Genomic DNA, 21,138 nt, shown 5'->3' on the forward strand with positions numbered 1-21,138 from the left:
TTAAAGTGTATTCATTGCATGTAAAATATATCGGCATGCGATGACGTCACATCCGGTTTCGCCGCGTCTTGTGGGAAAACACCGGTTTGAAATTAGCGCGAGGGTGGGGGCTTTCCACGAGGCTCACCTGAGCAGAAGCAGTTTTGCAGGCATGAGAAATCACAGTGAGAGCAACGCTGTAAGTTAATAGATAATCGATATATTGAACTAAGATGTTAATGCCGATCCTGTTAGAAGTAACGACGGTAGATAATGTTTATGCTTTCGTTAGTTAAAGAATCGCGGATAGTTTGCATGGAAGTGTATTTAAAGTAGTCAATGGAGCAGGTAAACTCTCCCTGTATACTGCACCTTAGTGTAATGTAGTTATAGTTACCTTTGCAAGTATTTACACTTGAAATGTGGTATTAAGGAAGGAACAAATACTGTATCAATCTTGTATTGTTTTATCAACAGTTTTCACCATATGTTAATGTGAAGAGTGAACAGTAAATGGTTAATCTTACTGCGATCTGGTTTGCATTGGCTGTGGTTTATCCGGACGTTAAATTCGGCGTTCGTTACACCCGAAGGAGAACGTTACAGGCTTGTCATGCTCATTCTGGAGCAACTCACTCACCTTTGGTCCCTTCCGCACCTGTCCCCAGTGGAACTGATTTATTAAAAACTCAGGATATCAGAGAGGAAAGGTTTACAATTATATTCACTCTCTACTTATGTACGAACAGTGTTACCTTGCTCCAATCTGGCCGACCTGGTTGTGTTCTGGTGCGCAGGCCTGTAATAGAGTCACGTTTCTCCTTCTTGGCCAGTAGATCCAGAGCCATTTGTAGACCCAAAGCCTTCATGTCATTTTTACTGAGAGCAGAGGTCATATACATGTGCATCTCCAAAAACCTGCCTGCACATTTGGAAAAAGAATTAACAATTTAGTGTTTCTTTGTCAATGTACGTATGTATTTGATAATGTTTCATAAGGAAAACATCAAATAAGCCAGCAAACAATCTACTGGAGGAAATCAATGGGCCGAGCAGCATTGGTGGGGTGGAAGGGAATTGTTGACATTTCAGGCCAAAAACCTGCATTAGGACTGAGAGTGGAGAGGTGAGATGGCTAGTGTGAAAAGTTTCCTCTGGGTGCTCTGGTTTCCTCCCACATTCCAAAGACTTCCAGGTTAGGGTGAGTGACCTGTGAGCATGCCATCATAAACAAGAGAAAATCTGCAGATGTAGGAAATCCCAGCAACACACACAAAATGCTGGAGGATCTTGGCAAGCCAGGTAGCCTCCATGGAAAAAAGAACAGTCAACATTTCGGGCCAAGGCACTTCATCAAAAGTCCTTTTTCTCCAGCAAAACAATATTCTTGGAACTGCTAAAGCCATCAAACTTTTTGAACAATTAGAAACATTCAAGTTATTAAAACTGTCAAAACTTTCTGAAAAGAAGAACCTAAATTAAAAACCCTGAAACTTAAAAACAGTTAGCATTTCAAGTGCTGAAATAATTAAGGAAAATCTAAACTACTAATTTTTAACTTAGAGTTTAGCCCTTCAAATCTACTTGAGCCCTCTGCAAGGGATGGGGGAAGGACTACTGTCATCAGATTCCATCTAAATGTTGAGCAAGTTCCACATCATAATCAAATTGAGTCTTACCTGTGATTTAGGTTCACATTGCATGGTGATAATTAAACTGTACTGTGCATCCACGTATCACTGTTTGTTTTGATAGAACTTTGCATGGAATAAGAGGACAATTCTTTGGATTGGCAACAACTTCTCCTCCATAATCTCCATCACAAGACTGTGTGCTTAACCCCCTACTCTACTCACTTTGCACTTATCACTGAGTGGCTACGTACAGCTCTAAACCATATTTAAGTCTGCTGATGACACCACTGTCATATAGGCCAAACCAAAGGTGGTGACAAATCAGCATATAGGGGGGAGACTGAAGATCTGAATGAGTGGTGCCACAACAACAACCACTTACTCAAATTCAGCAAGACCAAGGAGATGATTATTGACTTTATGAGGAGGAGATTGGAGGTCCATGAACCAGTTTTCATCAGGGTGCATATTTGTCATGGTGGCAACTTTAAATTCCTCAGTGTTATCATTTCAGAGGAGCTGAGCTGTGGCCAGCACCAAAGTGAAATTATGAAGAAAGCATGGCAGTGCCTCTACTTCCTTAGAAGTTTCAGCATGACATCTAAAACTTTGACAAACTTCTGGTAGATGTGTGGTGGAGAGTATATTGACTGGCTGCATCAGGCTTGGTATGGAAACACCAATGCCTTTGAACAGTAAATCCTACAAAAAGTAAAATGTACTGTCCACTCCATCACAGATAAAGCCCTCCCCACTACTGAGCATATCTACGTGATACACTGTTGCAGGAAAGCAGCATCCATCATGAGAAACCACAATCACCCAGGCAATGCTCTCTTCTCACTGCTGCCATCAGGAAGAAGGTACAAGAGTTTCAGGACTCACACCACCACATTCAGGAACAGTTATTACCCCTCAGCCATCAAGCTCTTGAACCAAAGGGGGTTACTTCATTCAGCTTCACTTGCCACACCACTGACCTGTTCCCACAACCTATGGTCTCATTTCCAAGGACTCTTCATCTCATATTCTCGATATTTATTTCTTATTTATTAATAATAATAATAATAATATCATCATCATCATCATCACTGTTGCTTCTTTTTGTACTTGCACTGTTTGTTATCCTTTGCACACTGGTTGTCTGCCTTGCTGGTGTGATCTTTTATTGATTCTATTATGGTTATAGGATTTATTGAATACGCCCACAGGAAAATGAATCTCAGGGTTGTATATGGTGACATACAGTCTATGTACTTTGATAATAAATTTATGTTGAAATTTAAAGATTTATTAGGAACCTACCTTGAGGTTCCTCATCTGCCTGGTCCATCTCCAGTTTAGTCAGGAGGCTAACAAACCACTCAAATGACTTCTGGTCTCTGTTGATCCAGATAAAGTCAACCTGCAACCAAAAACAGCCTTAAATCTCTCACTGAGAACCAGTTTCAATGCATAATCCGCACTCTATTCAAGGTTGCATCTCCAATATAAAACTTATTATTTCTTTTATATCTTGAGCATTAGATCAGCAGAGACAGCAAAGAAATATTTCTGGTTGCCAACAAAACCCTGATCGTTCTATACAAACACAGGTATATGTTTTCAAATGCAAGGTATATATTGAATGACAGAAGCTGTCTGTAATCCAGAGAAGGGCTATGAAGGCTTGCTCATCTTAAGTAAATTTAACTCAAGAAAATATACCTTCCTTTGTCACTCTGTTAAAGATCATTATTTATGTTGTAAAGAAAGATTAAGAGGTGTAGGATAAACACATACTCTGTGCAATTTTGAAATCCTTTATAATTTATCCACAAGAATGTCACCCTTCTCTATTGGTAAACTGGGTGAGTTTAACAATTCAGCAGTACCTTGGTCCTCATTTCAACTTCCTTTATAATTCCAGAACAGTTTGTTAGATTTCTTAACACCCAGCTGCCAACGAGCATACAGTACATGTACAACTTGTCTAAATACTCAGCCACCCCCATCCCTCTAACTGCCATGTCTCTGCCCATATTGGCAACTGAACTGTATCTTTTGGTATCCCTCTACCCTATTGACAATGCCATCAATCTTTGTATGTTTTGTGAACTTACTAACCCACTGGTCCAAGTTTTTATCCAAAATATCACAAACATAAGTTGTCCCAGTATGGATCCGTTTGAAACACCATTAGTCCCAAGCTTTATTAATAAACCTAATTTTGTTGCACAGTTGCCATTGTGGGTGCATGAGCATATCAGAGGGTCATAATCTAGACTTCTGGTTTACCATCTCAAAAATTAGCTTTATTTGTCAGATGTGCATCGAAACATACAGTGAGTTGCTTGTTTTTGTCAAATCAAATCAGCAAGGGTTGTGCTAGATGACCCACAAATGTTGCCATGATTCCAGTGTCATCGCAGCATGACCACAAGCCACCAACTCATATGCCTTTGGAATGTAGGAGGAAATTGGAGCACTCAGAGGAGATGCACATAGTCATTGGGAGAAAGTACCATCTCCTTACAGATAGCGGCAGGAATCGAACCCCGATCTCATAGTTGGCGCTGTAAAGAGATGTGCTAACCGCTACCATGCCATCCTCAGTTAGATGGAGACAAATGTCCATCTCTGTTTTACCAAATTCAAGGAATTATGCTTGATTCAATAACTAACGCTTGCAATTAATTTCTTTTACAAACTGGATAAGGGAAATTTTGCTTCAGTTTTGGTAAACTCCCCTCTATTTTACGCCAATGCCAATTAAACTTCAATTTCTCAATGACAGGGATACAGCAGTACAAACTGAGTTCCTTCAGCTTGCTCCTGAGAGCCAACAAGCAAAAAGTTGATGAAGAGGAGAAAAGTATTAGCTACAAAAGTGAATAGTTTTACTTGATCATTTGCTGATGAAAGTAACTGAGAATTTCATTATAGATTCAATCCCAGCAAAACTCAATGTGTTTCACATGCAAAGTGCTGGAGGAACTCAGCAGGCCAGGACTGAAGGGAGACTGCCCAAAATGTTAACTGTTTATTCCCCTTCATAGGTGCTGCCTGACCTGCTGAGTTCCTCCAGCATTTTGTGTGTGAAACACACTCAACTCAAATCAGCGAGGATTTGAGGATTCAGGACTAAATGGGCTCGGTCCAAAATGTTAACTATTTACTTCTTTCCATAGATGTTACCTGACTCGCTGAGTTCTTCCAACATATTGTAGGTGTTGCTCTGGATTTCCAGCATCTGCAGGATCTCTTTGATGTGTTTGGATGCTCATGTCCCATTCAAACTTCCTCACACCCTTCCTCATTTAATCCTTTCATTATAACCCTCTATACTTCCACACCCACCCACCCCCCAAATGCTAATCTGATTTCCCCACAGATGCTCCACTTTGATCAACCCATCTGGGAACCGTTCCAAATTATCTCTGGCTACAGACATTCCACTGAACCATTTAAACTGACATCCTCTATTTTCTTCCTTTTATTTAATGCTTTCTTTAAAAAAGAATCTAGCAATACAACCAGAAGGTTTGTTTTGTTTCAGTGTACCAGATGCAGGGACTTCACAGAGGGTTAAAATGAATTTTCTCAGGCTTATCAACCAGCAATCGGATTACACACAAAAATTCATAGGGCTTAGCTGCTCAGTGCCTGCGTTGTTTGACCGCGATTCTTCAAAGCATGGGAGAATAAATGTGCACCCTAATTAGAAGACATTCATTGCTGGATGAAAAGGTTGTGCTGAAACAGCTTGTCGCCTGTGAACAAAAGTCCCACAAGTTTGGACATGGACCGAAGGTAAGATGTTAAAAGAATGAAGTGGTGTTATCTCGCCCTACCTTGCAGCCAAATGATGAACCAATTATGCCAGCACCCTTGTACAAGTTGTTGTGAAATTCTGAACAATAAACATAGCTAATATGAGGGGGCATAATGTTAAGGTGATCGGAGGAAAGCATGGGGTGTGTCAGAGGTGATTTTTAATACACATGGAGTGGTGGGTGCATGGAACACACTGCTAGGGGTGTGGTAGAGGCACAAACATTAGGGCCATTTAGGAGACTCTCAGATAAATAAATGGATGAAAGAAAAATGGAGGTTTTTGTGGGAGGGGAGGGCTAGATTGATCTTATAGTCGGTTAATATGTCGTGGGCCGAAGGATCTGAAGGATAAACATGGCTGATATGAGGAGGCATAATTTTAAGGTGATTGGAGAGCAAATTCAAAAATATGAGGTGCAAAGGGTCTTGGGAGTTTTTGTCCACAATTCCCTAAAGGTTAACTCCCAGGTTAAATCAGAAGTATGGAAGGAAAAATGTAATATTAGCATTCATTTCAAAAGGACAAGTATATGCTGAGGCTTAATAAAGCATTGGTGAGGCCTCACTTGCATTATGTTGAACAGTTTTGGGACCCAGGCAGGCAGACAGACAGACATACTTTATTGATCATATTCTAGCATTAGAAAGGGTCCAGAGGAGGTTCATGAGAGCCATCCCGAGAATGAAATGCTTAGCGTACGAGGAGCATTTGATGGCTCGGTATCTATATTCACTGGAGTTTAAAAGGATGGGCAAGGAGCTCATCGAAACCTATTGAATACTGAACGGCCTAAATAGAGTGGATGTGGAAAAAAGTTTCCTATAGTGGGTGAGTCTAGGTCCAGAGGACACAGTATCAGAATACAAGGACGCCCCTTTAGAACAGAGATCAGGGGGGATTTCCTTAGTCAGATAGTGATAAATCTGTGGAATTTATTGCCACAGTCATCTGTGGAGGCCAAGTCATTGAGTATACTTAAAGCAGAGGTTCACAGTTTCTTGATTAGTAAGGGTGTCAAAGGTTATGGGGAGAAGGCAGGAAAATGAGGATGAAAGTGATAATAAATCAGCCACGATAGAATGGCAGAATACATACAATGGGCCAAATGGCCTAAATCTGCACGTATGTATTCTGGTTACATGATCCATATCTCTCCATTCCTTACATATCCACGTGTCTATCCATAAACAGCCTTTTAAGCACAATCATGGTCATGGAAAGACCATGATTGCCCATGTCATACAACACAGCACATAACGAATGAACGATAGAGAGGTTCTTGACAGTCTGTGCGGGCAGGATGAGCTGAATAACCTTATACAATGCACTTTGTAACTATGAAATAAACTGTGGCTCACTTTAAAAGAGGCAAAATTGAAAGACTCAGATGTTTAACGTCTAAAAAGTAAGTTAAACTGCACTTCAGAATGACTCTGTAGGGTCACAGGAGAAAAGCAAGACAGCACGACTTACTGCATTATTCTACAAACATCCAGTGTCAACTCAGTGGGCTGTAACAATTCTCTGATCCTTGCCAAAGGAGATGAGAGAGAAAAGGTATTTACCAGAATGAAATCAGACCTTTGAGTTCAAAGATTCAAAGGTTCATTTATTATCAAAGATTACAACTCTGAAATCCTTCTTCTCTAGATAGCCACAAAACCAAGAAAGAAAAGAATAGCAGTATGATCATCAACCCCAAATCCCCCTCCCCGTACAAAAAAACAAACAAAAACGGTACAGATACATCGAGCCCCAAAACCCCCTCCCCCATACAAAAAGAAATCATGCACATCCGAAAAGTCTGAACAAGTTGAGGACCCTCAGGAAAAGGAAGACTGAGAGATGACAAACATCTTTCAAAGTGTAAAAGGTTTTGATCAGTAAGATTCAGGGAAAATGTTTCCACTTGTAAACAAGACCAGCAATAGGGCCCAGTAATATGGGAATGTCACAAAAAAATCTAAAAGGATAGTCAGGAAAAATGACTTTTAAAGGCAAAAAGCACAAACGTGTTTTAGATCTGTGCATCACAGATCTATGACGTTTTACAGCACCAATGATCAGGGTTCGATTCCCAGTCTGTAAACGGTTTGTACATTCTCCCCATGACTGCATGACTTTTCTGTGGTTTCCTCCCATATTCCAAAACCTTATGAGTCAGTGTTAGTAAGTTGTGGGCATGCTATGCTGGCACCTGAAGTATGGTGATGCTTGCGCGCTGCCCCCAACATATTCTCGGACTATGTTGTCCGTTCACACAAACAACGCATGTCACTATATGTTTTGATATACACGTGACAAATAGAGCTGATCTTTAAACTTTTAATGGCAGCAAGAAAAGCATAGAAACATAGACACATAGAAAATAGGTGCAGGAATAGGCCATTCGGCCCTTCGAGCCTGCACTGCCATTCAGTATGATCATGGCTGATCATCCAGCTCAGAACCCTGTACCTGCTTTCTCTCCATACCCCCTGATCCCTTTAGCCACAAGGGCCATATCGAACTTCTTCTTAAATATAGCCAATGAACCGGCCTCAACTGTTTCCTGTGACAGAGAATTCCACAGATTCACCACTCTCTGTGTGAAGAAGTTTTTCCTCATCTCGGTCCTAAAAAGCTTTGCCTTTATCCTTAAACTGTGACCCCTCGTTCTGGACTTCCCCAACATCGGAAACAATCTTCCTGCATCTAGCCTGTCCAATCCCTTTAGAATTTTATACGTTTCAATAAGATCCCTCCTCAATCTTCTAAATTCCAGCGAGTATAAGCCCAGTCGATCCAGTCTTCCTTCATATGAAAGTCCTGCCATCCCAGGAATCAATCTGGTGAACCTTCTCTGTACTCCCTCTATGGCAAGAATGTCTTTCCTCAGATTAAGGGACCAAAACTGCACACAATATTCTAGGTGCGGTCTCACCAAGGCCTTGTACAACTGCAGTGGAACCTCCCTGCTCCTGTACTCAAATCCTTTTGCTATGAATGCCAACATACCATTTGCCTTTTTCACCGCCTGCTGTACCTGCATGCCCACCTTCAATGACTGGTGTACAATGACACCCAGGTCTCGTTGCATCCCCCCTTTTCCTAATCGGCCACCGTTCAGATAATAATCTGCTTTCCTGTTCTTGCAACCAAAGTGGATAACCTCACATTTATCCATATTAAATTGGACTAAATGTGAGGATGCAGTGAGCCAGAAATACGTTGGCCAAAGGGATGAGGAAAAGTTGGTGGAAAAAGAATAACTGGGTCCCACCCAGCTATTGAGTGGAACTGTAAGCTCTATCTGTCTATGTAGATTCAGGGGCAGGATAGAAGTGGGGACGTGGATAATGACAGAATTAGGAGTGACAATGCTGCTTTTCTTATAGATAACGATTTCCACTTTTAAGAAATCCCTCCCCCCCTCCCCTCCCCTCTTCTTCTATTGTCCACTCTGGCCTCTTACCAGTTCTCACCTCCCCCTGGCTCCCCTTCTCCTATGGCCCACTCTCCTCTCCTAACAGATTCTTTCTTCTCCCTTTACCTTTCCCCCTCACCTGACTTCACCTATCACCTTCTAGCTGTCCTCCTTTCCCACCCCTTGCCTTTTTATTCTGACATCTTTCCCCCTTCTTTTTCAGTTCAGAAGAAGGGTCATGACCCAAAACCTCCACTGTTTGTTCATTTCTATAGATGTTGCCTGACCTGCTGAGTTCCTCCAGCATTTTGTGCGTGTTGCTTTTCTTGTAGATGATCAGCCAGATTTAATATAATGAGCTAAATATGCAATGATTAGCTCGTTAGGTTAAATATCCAGAACAAATCTCAAAGAGAGGACTGATGGCCAATTGCCCATTGGATAAGTGCATAGCTGCTGAATTTCAAGGACCGGAGAGAAAACCAACCTATTTTAAATACAAACCACAGGCATTTATTTCTTATGGTTTCTGACATGCAGCTGGGATTTGTGCCTTAAATTATGATCTCCCAATTATTTCCTTACCCCTGCTAATCTCCACCCAAGTCTGTTACTGTCAGAAAATACCAGTTCATATTTCATAACATTAATTAAGTAATTAGCATTTAGAATTGAAGTAAAAGACTTCTGAATGATATTGGCCTACTGTGAAGAATGTCCTATTCTACTCACTTTGACAGAAAAGACCATTGACAGGCGTACAGTTTTAATCTTCAGGGATCACAGCGTGGTCCCCAAGTTTTCCATAAGCTGATGCCAACTCAATTAGTGATTTCACACAGCATGTTAATGCCTCATACAAAGTGAGGCAGACCCAACCTAGGTATAGAAATAGGTGACTGTTGTGCACTGTGATGCAAAGGGCTGATGGCACTTTAACTCTATTGTGCTCAGTACAGTTTCATGCAAGAGCATCTCAGACAAGGGCTGGTGTCCAGTTATCCATTGGGTAGAGCAGTATTCTTAATCAATATAAACAATTAAATCTAAATCAATCAAAACTTTTGCAGCATGAATTTGAGTCCTAGTTTAAATACCTGACAAGAATGTTAAAGGTTGAAATTAAGAGAAGGATACTTACCACCACACCAAAGGGCACCACACTCCAATCAAATTTCAACATTTGTGAGAGACGTTAGGCGGTTTGTAAACGTTTAACTATTGGCATCTGACGAACTCTTTTGCTTCCTGACCTGACTTTAAACCCACGATGGTCAACACACAAGCAGTGTGGCCCACACAAAGTGATTCATTGAGTCAAGCTGCTGCCTGACATCACCAGAGATCCTGGTTCGATCCTGATGGAGTTTGTGCATTTTCATTCTGACGCACAGGTCTCCCCCGGAGAACATGGAATACAAATTACTGTGGCCCATTTCAGGTCCTTTAGCCCATGATGTTGTGCAGGCAAATATAAACCTACTCCATGTTCAATCTAACACTTACTCACCTCCTACTCTGCCCATAACCTCCATTTTTCTTACATCCATCTGCCTTTTGAATGGCACTGTTGTATCTGCCTCTACCACGTTACCATAGTGAATCCCAGAACTTAATCCTACTCACCAAGGACTTCTTATTTCCCTTTCTGGCTCCCCAAACCCTTTCTAAAGCTCCTTCCTGTTTGTCTTCATCATCATCATCATCATCATGTGTCATCCTGTACGATGTGTGTGATCATGGTCTATTGGCCACGATTGTTTTTGGCAATTTCTTTTTCTACAGAAGTGATTTGCCATTGCCTCCTTTGGGGCAGTATCTTTATGTGATGGGTGACCCCAGCCATTATCAATACTCTTCAGAGACTGTCTGCCTGGCATCAGTGGTCACATAACCAGGACTTATGATGTGAGCCAGCTGCTCAAACAACCATCCACCACCTGCTCCCATGGCTTCACGTGACCCTGATCGGGGGGGGGGGGGGGGGGGGGCTAAGCAGGTGCTCCACCTTGCCCAAGGGTGACCTCCAGGCTAGTGGAGGGAAGGAGCACATTACACCTCCTTTGGAAGAGACATATCTCCACCCTGCCGCTCAACCTGTTTACCTTATAATTCACAAAAGCTCTGAGCAATTATTGCTTCCTAAACCTTTTGTTTTCCTTCTTCCTTTTGACAATATGTTTCATCTCTCTTCACCCTACCAATTCATTCCCTGGTTCTGTGGGACAATTCTGTCCAGAACCCCATACGTGATACCTAAACAAACCCCATATTTCTACAGAGCATTTGTTCCTCCCACATCCCAAAGACATCCAGGGTGGTGCTGTAAGTTGCTCTCTGTGTGTAGGTGAGCATAGGATCTCAGGCACGGTAATGTAGTGGTTAGTATTACACTTTACAGTATAGGTGACAAGGGTTCAATTCCCACGGTGGCTTGTAAGGAGTTTGTATGTTCTCCCAGTGACCATGTGGGTTTCCTCCACAGTCCAAAAGATGTACCAGTTGGAAGGTTAATTGGTCATTGTAAATTTTCCCATGATTAGGCTAGGATTACATCAGAAGATTGCTGGGCATTACAGTTTTAAGGGCCAGATGGGCCTATTCAGTGCTGTATCTCAATTAATAAATAAAAATAAACAGAGTTGACAAAAATTCTGAAGAGAATAAAAAGTGTAACTACTGTAGGATTAGTGTGATTATCAGTGCAGCTTTGATTGGCGAAAAATTTAGTTTCTGTTCAGTGTCTCACTACAGTTTAGAAGAATGAGGGGTTTCCCATTGAAACCTGTCAAACATTGTAAGCTCCAGCCAGAGTGGATGTAGAGAGAATGTTTCCAGTAGTGGGAGAGTCCAGGACCAGAAGGAGCAGCCTCTGAATTCAAGGACGTCCCTTTAGAACAGAGATGCGGAGAAATTTCTTTAGTCAGAGGATGATGAATCTGTGAAATTTTTTGCCACAGAAGGCTGTGGATGCCAAGGCATCAAATATATTTAATGTGGTTTATAGGTTCTTGATTAGTAAAAGCTTGAAAAGCTATGGAGAGAAGGCAAGAGAATTGAGTTGAGAAGGATAATAATTCAATGATAAAATGATAGAGCAGACTCGATGGGCTGAATGGTCTAATTCTGGTCACATGTCTTTTAGCCTTGTAATTCTAAAGCTTGCACTGAAGGCAAGAAATCCACCAGTAACATTTCTTCAGTTGCCACTGGGAGAAGGACCTTCTGGTACCGGGCCCTTCCTGAACCACTGATCTTAGTGACAGGAATCATTCCCTTGGTTCCTTGATGGATAGGGCACACATACCTGCTATTCATCAAAGGATCCCCAAACACTCATCATATTTGTAAATAATACAATTTTATATGAAATGAAATAAGGACCCAGAATAGGCTCTGGGCCCAAACCACCCATGACTGTTTTGAAGAGAGGGCAGAGTCCAGTGGATGGGTGGGGAGTTAGCAACAAGCTTAAGGGCAAGGGTGATGGTTGGATTGGTGATTAACATTGGGGTCAGCGGTAGTGGGATAGGAGAAGCTACCCTTTTCAGGATTGGGAGCCTTGAGAAGGTGGGTTGGGGGGGGGGGTATCATTAGTAGGTGAGTAGCTCAAAGGTCAGACCCAAAATGATCCCGTACGCACGCACACGCACGCACACACACACACACACACACACACACACACACACACACACACACACACACACACACACACACACACACACACACACAGAGCAGAGAACGATGTCATTAAATTCAAATCCAACAATGAAACCGTCTCATGTTGGGAAATTCTGGACTGAAAGTGACTCTGAAATGTTGTTTGTTATATTCCCACTCGGTCTGCAATTTAATTTCTTGGCTATAATCACTACCATGGCTTCTGTGTGTACCATCCACAGAGTGCACCCAGGTTGTTGGTGACTCGAGGCAATCACCTCCTGTGAGTCCAATTACCTTTCTCAAACTCATCTCATTATCCTTGACGTTTTCACACCAGGAGTAGTTACAATTAGGACAATTCTGTTTTCTCATGCGATACCTGCGATAAACAAGAGGCAACAGATTACCACAGTGAGGAGATTAGTTTTATATGTTGAAACACTCAAGGTAATTACAGTCAATAGTAAGTCCTTTTAGAGGCTGGTCAAGGCCAGAATCAGCTCTTGCCTAAGCGAGGGTGTGAACCTGCCACAATTTGCCTATCGCCACAATAGGTCTGCAGCAGATGCAATCTCACTGACTCTCCACTCAGCCTTGGATCACCTGGATAATAGCAATACCTACATCAAGCTGCTGTTTATTGATTATAGCTCAACACGATCATATCCTCAATTCTAATCAACAAGCTCCAAAACCTGGGCCTCTGTACCTCCCTCTGCAATTCAATCCTTGTCTTCTTCATCATCGACTACAGTTAGTGCGGATCAGAAATCACATCTCCTCCACCCTGACAATCAACATTGGCGTACCTGAAGGATGCGTGCTTAGCACACTACTCTTCTCTCTCTACACACTCAATTGTGTGGCAAGGTACAGGTCAAATACCATTTATAGATTTGCCAATGATACAACTATAGTTGGCACAATTTTAGATGGTGATGAGCAGTGAGGTAGATCAGGTAGTTGAATGGCATTGAAACAACCTCGCACGCAACATCAGTAAGACCGAAGACTTGATTGCAGATTTCAGAAAGGGGAAGTCTGGGGAACACACAGCAACCATCATCGAGGATTCAGCAGTGGCAAGGGTCAGCAGTTTTAAGTTCCTGGGCATCAACATCTCTGAAGATACATCCTGGGCTCAACAAATTAATGCAATTACAAAGAAGGCACGGCAGTAACTGTATTTCATTAGGAGTTTGAGGAAACTTGGTATGTCACTAAAGACTCCTGTAAATTTCTTCAGATATACCGTGGAAAGCATTCTAACTGCTTACATCACCAACTCATATAGAGGGGCCTCTGCACAGGATCGGACAAAGGTGCAGAAAGTTGCATCTCCACCAGCCCCATGATGGGCACTGGCCTCCCCACCATTGAGGACATCTTCAAAAGGTGATGCCCCTAAAAGGTGGCATCCATTTCTAGGGACTCCTGTCAACCAAGACATTCATTCTTCTCAATGTTTGTGTCCTGAGAGCTCCATCCACCCATTCAATGTGCAGTCCTATTATATATCAGGGCTTCCACTTGATGATGTAACAAGCTTTTAGAGGAGAAACTCACCTTTCACATAATACACACATGAATTTTATTACTGATCATGCACACTTTGCTCATTCAGTTCCACCAACTTCATTAGGACCAAATGTGGAGAGATGAACATTCAAGGTCCAGTATTCTTGTTCATACTTTGACCAGTGATCAAAGACAAATTTCTCCCTGGGACAAAGTTCCATTACAGTACTACTGGATAAAACTTCTCCAAATGTTATCCCACAGAGATGGAATAAATTATTGTGTCTAAGTTCTTTACACTCTACTTGGGGTGTTAATTCAGATCCTGAACATAGATGTACAGCTGGAAGTCGCTGCTGATTCGGACTCTTCATTGTGAAACTAGAGGCTACAGACTATGGGAATTAGGAACCTTTCCACTGTGCACTGGGAAGCACTCACTTGGGATTGAGCCCAATAATTTGTATTGGGCGGAGCTAAGGCAGCTCTGTTCTGCTTTCTGCTGGAATTTACCAGGTGGTTTCCAGATGAACACTTCAACCAAGGGGCTGAGGAGGTTGTTAAGGTATCCCATGACACCATTCGTAGAGGAGCAGGGGACTACTTCCCTTTCCCTTTCCGGTTAGTACTGGTGCTGCAGATTATCCAGACTTTACTATTTTGCTGTGTGTAGGACCTCCCTACCAACAAGCTGGCTGCCTTGACTACAGCTTAAAATATTTGACATTAATTTCTCCCTACTCCCCCTTCTCTTTTTCTTCCATTCTCTGTATTGCATCCCCTCTCACCTCTTCTCTTATCATCTGCCCATCAGCTCTTTCTGCTTCCCTTTCTCCTTTTTCACCCATGGTCTACTCTCCTTTCCTATCAGACACCTTCTTCCTCAACCCTTTATCTCTTCCACCTATCACCTTCCAGCTTCTTACTTCATCCTCCCTCCCCCATGCAACCACCTTATCCTCACCTAGTCTCATCTATCACCTTCCAGTTTCTACTCCTTCCCATCTCCCAACTTCTTACTTTGGCTTCTATTGTCTTCCTCTCCAGTTTCGGCCTGAAAAATTGACTGACTTTTCCTCTCCATAGATGCTGCCTGACCTGCTGAGTACTTCCAGCATTTCATGTGTGTTGCTCTGGATTTCCAGCATCTGCAAAATATCCTGTATTTACAGCATTTGTCCTGAGTTTTGGGATGCCCCAAATATCTTCCTTTAGTTCTCCATTTCACCTGAGAGTGTTTAATAAACCATATAACCATATAACAATTACAGCACGGAAACAGGCCATCTCAGCCCTTCTAGTCCATGCCAAACACTTACTCTCACCTAGTCCCACTTACCTGCACTCAGCCCATAACCTTCCATTCCTTTCCTGTCAATATACCTATTCAATTTTACTTTAAATGACAATACCACTTCTACTGGAAGCTCGTTCCACACAGCTACCACTCTCTGAGTAAAGAAATTCCCCCTCATGTTCCCCTAAACTTTTGCCCCCTAACTCTCACCTCATGTCCTCTTGTTTGAATCTCCCCTACTCTCAATGGAAAAAGCCTATCCACATCAACTCTATCTATCCCCCTCATAATTTTAAATACCTCTATCAAGTCCCCCCTCAACCTTCTACACTCCAAAGAATAAAGACCTAACTTATTCAACCTTTCCCTGTAACTTAGGTGCTGAAACCCAGGTAACATTCTAGTAAATCTTCTCTGTACTCTATTTTGTTGACATCTTTCCTATAATTTGATGACCAGAACTGTACACAATACTCCAAATTCGGCCTCACCAATGCCTTGCACAATTTTAACATTACATCCCAACTCCTATACTCAATGCTCTGATTTATAAAGGCCAGCATACCAAAAGCTTTCTTCACCACCCTATCTACATGAGGTTCCAAAATGTTGACTCTGTTGACACTGCTCGGCTGAAATAGAAGGTGAACCCATTCTGGAGAAAAAGGAGATGGAATCTAGTGCCATAATTACTGCTAATATTATTGCTTGTAATAGAAACCCACCTGTACATAATGCTTTGTAAAATCGAGGCAAATGGGGTGATACCTATGCCAGCTCCAATCAGCACAGCGTGTTCGGAGGTGAAGATGGACCGAGTTGGAGTTCCATATGGGCCATCAATGTAGCACTGGCAGGGAACACAGAACATTCATTAATGAACACGCTTGCAGATGAAAGTATTGACTAAATCTGTACCATTCCCTGTAAAGAGAAACAAAGGACAGTGAAATCTCTTGCCTGATACAAATGTTGCTTCTTGTATTTTTAAAAAAATCTCTGAAAAATATAACAGATAGCAGGGTGGAGATACGTATCTACCAAAGGAGTGCAAGGCACTCCTTCCCTCTGCTAGCCTGCGGGTCACCCTTTGGCAAGGTGTTGCACCTGCTTAGCCCCCCGATCAGGGTCACATGAAGACATAGGAGCAAAAGATAGATGGTTGTACGAGCAGCTGGTGCACATCGCAGGTCCTGGTTATGTAACCAATGACGCCAGGCAGACAACCTCCGAAGTATTGATAATGGCTGGGGTCACCTGTCTTGTAAAGACAATGCCCACAAGGTGGCAATGGCCAAGCACTTCTGTAGAAATATTTGCCTAGACATTCATGGTCACAAGACCATGAGAAGGTTGATTGGTGCATGTCAAAGGTTATGGAGAGAAGGCAGGAGAATGGAGTTGAGAAGGAAAATTGATGGAATGGTGGAGCAGACTCTAGGTGCTGAATCCTGCTCCTATGTCTTGTGGTCTAACAAGGCTTTTTCCAGGAGCAGCATAGGTTTTACATCTGTCTGCAACTTCAACATCTCTCTCTATCTTTTACCAACATAAAGTGTTGGACTGAAGAAGTCTTCTGAGGTTGCAGGAGGAAGGAAATAAGAAATAAATTTACTTAGTCAAAATACTGTTCCATTATAAGCTATGTCTGGAAAAGAAGACAGGATGAAAAGGTTGAGGGGAGGGGAATGTCTACAACCTAGCAGGTGACAGGTGAGGGGAAGGTGGGTGGGTGGGGGAGTCTTCTTCATTCGATTTGTTCATTTGATGGATGCCTAAGCTTCTTGTTACTGCCATCAGTGAGGAGGCACAGGAACCTGAAATTCCACATGTAGTGATTCATAAAGAGCTTCATCCACTAAACCATCAGATTTCTGATGGTCCATGAACAACACCTCATTATTCCCATTTACGCACTATTTATTTATTTTGTAATTTATTTCAATTTTATGTCTTTGCACTGTACTGCTGTTGGAAAACAACAAATTTTATGTCAAATGAGACAGTGCCCCCTCCCCCACCTCTCTCCCACCTACCACCTCCCAGCTTCTCAATTCATCTCCCTTCCCCTACCCACCCACCTGGTTTCACCTGTGACCTGCTAGCTTGTACCTTAATGATCCTACTATCATCCCACAAAGAACAGCAAATTCTCCCGGTATCCTGGTGAGTGTTAGTTCTTTAACCTAACCAAAACCAGTTCAAAAAGGTGGCTTCCATCATTAAGGACCCCATCATCCTGGATAAACCCTCTTCTTAATTGCTACCATCAGGGAGGAGGTACAGGAGCCTGAAGGCACACTCTCAGTGTTTTAAGATCAGCTTCTTTCCCTCTGCCATCAGATTTCTGAATAGACATTGAACGCATGAATACTACCTCACTATTTTTGCTCTCTATTAACACCACTTATTGGATTTAATTTAATTGTTTATATATACGGTACTGTGCAAAAGTCTTAGGCACGTATTAATAGCTAAGGAGCCTAAGACTTTTGAACAGTACTGTAATAATGTAATGAACAGCACTGTATGGCTGTCACAAAAAAAACTAATTTCCTGACATTTGTGAGTTATGGTAAGCCTGATTCTGATATGGGTCTCTATTGAGGATTGAGAGTGGGAAGGGAACAGGGAGAGGGGAATCATGGTTGGGAAAAGAGGAAGGGAGTGGGGAGGGAGGGGGAAGCACCAGAGGGACAATCTGTAACAATAAGTAAAACAATTATTGGAATCAAATGACCTTACCCGGTGTCTCAGGGCTGGGTGTGTCTACACCTATGCCACCACCCACCCCAGCACTCCTTCTCTGCCACCTGTTCCACACCCCTCCCGCGGTGCTCCACCCTCGCCATTTCCAACATTGTTTGCTCCTGCCAGATTTACAAACTCACCCTTTGCTCCACATTGACAAATACAATACCATGCAAACGTCTTAGGGACCCTAGCTAAATATATATATTTACTGTATTTCTTAATGCAATTTATAGTTTATTTATATGTACTGCTACTGCAGAACAACAAATTTCATGACATATGTCAGTGATACCAAACCTGATTCTGATTCTGCTCACACTCCTTGGTTGAGTCAAAAATTACCCCATGTTTGTATACATGAAATAATGACACTTGTTTAAGGTAATGCGCTGTGCATCAGAAATACTTTCATTTCCTTTAAAGATGTGCTAATGTGCTAGAGAATCTATCTTTAACGTTAGAAAGTTTTTCTTCACCTTAATGTTGCAGTATTGATGATTCTCACCCAGCTTTGTAGAGACCTGAAAAACAATAGTCATGGCTGAATTGGTGATACTGAAAAACTCCACAGATTCAACAAGACCTCTTTGCCTTCCTTTTTGCTCTTTCTTTCTAAAGCTGTTCATCGTGAGGGAAAGATGGTTTTGCAGATGCCTGTTGCACTTCTGCATTTCTAGAAAATGGGCATGCTTTGTTGGTGAGTCTGGAACATACCAGAGCCCATGCTAACTCCAACCATACCTTAATCCCTCGTGTTTACTTCTGCTAACAATGACCAAGTTCAACGTTCAAAGTACATTTATTATCACAGTATGTATAAATTATACAACCTTGAGATTTGTCTCCTTACAGTCAGCCACAAAACAAGAAACCCCAATGAAGCCATTAGATGAAGACTAACAAACACCCAAAGCGCAGAGAGGGGAAAAGAAACACAAATTGTGCAGAAAATAAAAGCAAGCACAGCATTCAGAATGAAAGTGAGTCCGTAGTCACAAAGTGCAGAAAGCCATCTTAAACCAGAAGGTCAGGGGTAGAGGGTAGTGATGCAATTGTCCATTTTCTTCTCATTACTTTTGACAAATTTGATCAGCTGTGACACCATGAGAAATAGAACCAGACTAGGCCATTCAGCCACTACCCATTATACTCATTGTCCAAAAATCTATAGACCTCTGTCTTGAATATACTCTGCAAGTGACCTCCCACAGCACTAAGGGAGAGATGTTTAAAGATTCACCACACTTTCATGAAGAAATTTCTTCTCATCTCAACCTAGACTGGCTGACCTCTTATGCTGAGATTGTGATTTCTAGCGCTAGTCAGTCCAGCCTGGGGAAACATTATTCCTGCATCTCCCCTTTAAGAGTTTTAAACCCTTCAAAGAAATCACTCTTCATTTCTAGAAACTCTAGAAAGTGTGGACTCAGTCTGCTTAAGTGCTTTTTAAAGAACAATCCCTTCCTCCACCCCTTAACTCTATATATATCCTTCCTTTGGTAGGAAGATCAGACTTATACTCAATGTTCCAAAGATAGTCTTGTCAACACCTTGCATAATTATAGTGTGCTAAGTCAACATAACCCAGACTTTGAAGCTACATTTACTCTTGGGTGAGTTGGGTTTTTGGAGCTGGCAGTTCAGTTGGTGGAGTTGGTAATGGGCTCTCATGGTTGGGATTGGCATTTATGGAGCAGGGCTGGGTTTATGGAGTCAGGGATGGGCGTCTGGAGTGAAGGTTGACATCTGGAGTTGGGTTTATTTATTTTACTTAGAATTACAGTATGAACTAGGCCTTTTGAGTCATGCTCCACAACCGCCCACAAACCCTATTGACCCTAACCTAACCACAGAACAATTTACAATGATCAATTAACCTACCTGGTACATCTTTGGACTGTGGGAGGAAACCTGAGCACCCGGGGAAAACTCGCGTGGTCACGGGGAGAACATACAACCTCTTTACAGACAACAACAGGAAGAAATTGGGCTTTGAGGTTGTGGTAATCACCTCTTCCAGTTACATTCCTGTGAGTCCTCTTAACTTGCACTATCTAGCCATCAAAATATTTCTTTTTACTTTACATTTTTGTAACTAACAAACCACATATAAAAAAAATAAGAAGACCACTGGGGGTATTTCAGAGTCCTGCCAACATTGTCATCACTGATGCTGATGACAGAAGATCTGATAAAGAACACACTGTTATTTCTGCTACGTTACCCAGCATTTTCAACTCAAAAACCCTCATTGGCGTAACATTCATCAAGACATCCAGAAAGGGACAAGAAAGACTCTACAGGGACAAGGCTAGTTTTGTGTGCCACCTTGTGGACAAATTCAAGATGTAAGAATCGAAGAGATGGCATATAGCTAACGAAAGCAGGAGTAAAGGGGAGGAAATTACATTAAAGTACAACAAAGTGAAGAACGATGATTAAAATACGGACATGAAAGCATCTCCTCCTGGCAATACAGACAAGAACTGTGTACAACTGGAGATAAAGTTACTTTGCTGCAGATCTAACAACAGCAGGAAATCTAATTCTTTTATGAACGACTGCCTCAGGCACTTCTATATTCCTGTTTAATTCATTAATTTTGGTTTTGTTCCTCTATTATTTGTAAACCACTACAATGAAGAAAATAAAAATGGTTTGATGATATTCTTGAAATCCCCCCTTCCCCTTCTCTCTTTTTCTGTTCCATTTCCCATTCTGGCTCCCCTCTTACCCCCTTCTCCTCACCTGCCCATTACTTCCCTCTGTTGCCTTTCTCCTTCCCTGCCTCCCATGTCCACTCTGCCCTCCTCTCAGATTGTTTCTTCTTCAGCCCTTTGCTTCATCCATCTATAAACCTCCCAGCTTCTCACTTCCCTCACCTATCTACCTTCCCCCTCACTTGCCTTCACCTATCACATTCCAACTTGTACTCCTTTTCCTCATTCCACTTTCTTATTCTAGCTTCTCAGTATTATTTATTCATTTTTTCATGTTCCCAGTATTATTTACTAACTTATTTATCTATTACTATTATTATTAGCATTTTTTGTATTTGTGCAATGTGCCT

The 21,138-nt window shown here is 42.0% G+C and overlaps 1 protein-coding gene across 1 annotated transcript in view; it reads right to left on the reverse strand.

The window, feature by feature from the left end:
• The window catches only part of nox5 (NADPH oxidase, EF-hand calcium binding domain 5), a 78,973-nt gene that overhangs the window by 14,778 nt on the left and 43,057 nt on the right, over positions 1 to 21,138 (reverse strand). The window contains exons 11-15 of the mRNA XM_059952453.1: positions 18,545 to 18,589; positions 16,040 to 16,164; positions 12,794 to 12,878; positions 2,919 to 3,018; positions 735 to 901 (exon numbers count right to left, since the gene is read on the reverse strand). Coding sequence (XP_059808436.1) covers positions 735 to 901; positions 2,919 to 3,018; positions 12,794 to 12,878; positions 16,040 to 16,164; positions 18,545 to 18,589 — 522 coding nt within the window. The remainder of the gene's footprint in view (positions 1 to 734; positions 902 to 2,918; positions 3,019 to 12,793; positions 12,879 to 16,039; positions 16,165 to 18,544; positions 18,590 to 21,138) is intronic.

Source organism: Hypanus sabinus, chromosome 28, assembly GCF_030144855.1.
Source record: "Hypanus sabinus isolate sHypSab1 chromosome 28, sHypSab1.hap1, whole genome shotgun sequence".
Lineage (NCBI taxonomy): Eukaryota > Metazoa > Chordata > Chondrichthyes > Myliobatiformes > Dasyatidae > Hypanus > Hypanus sabinus.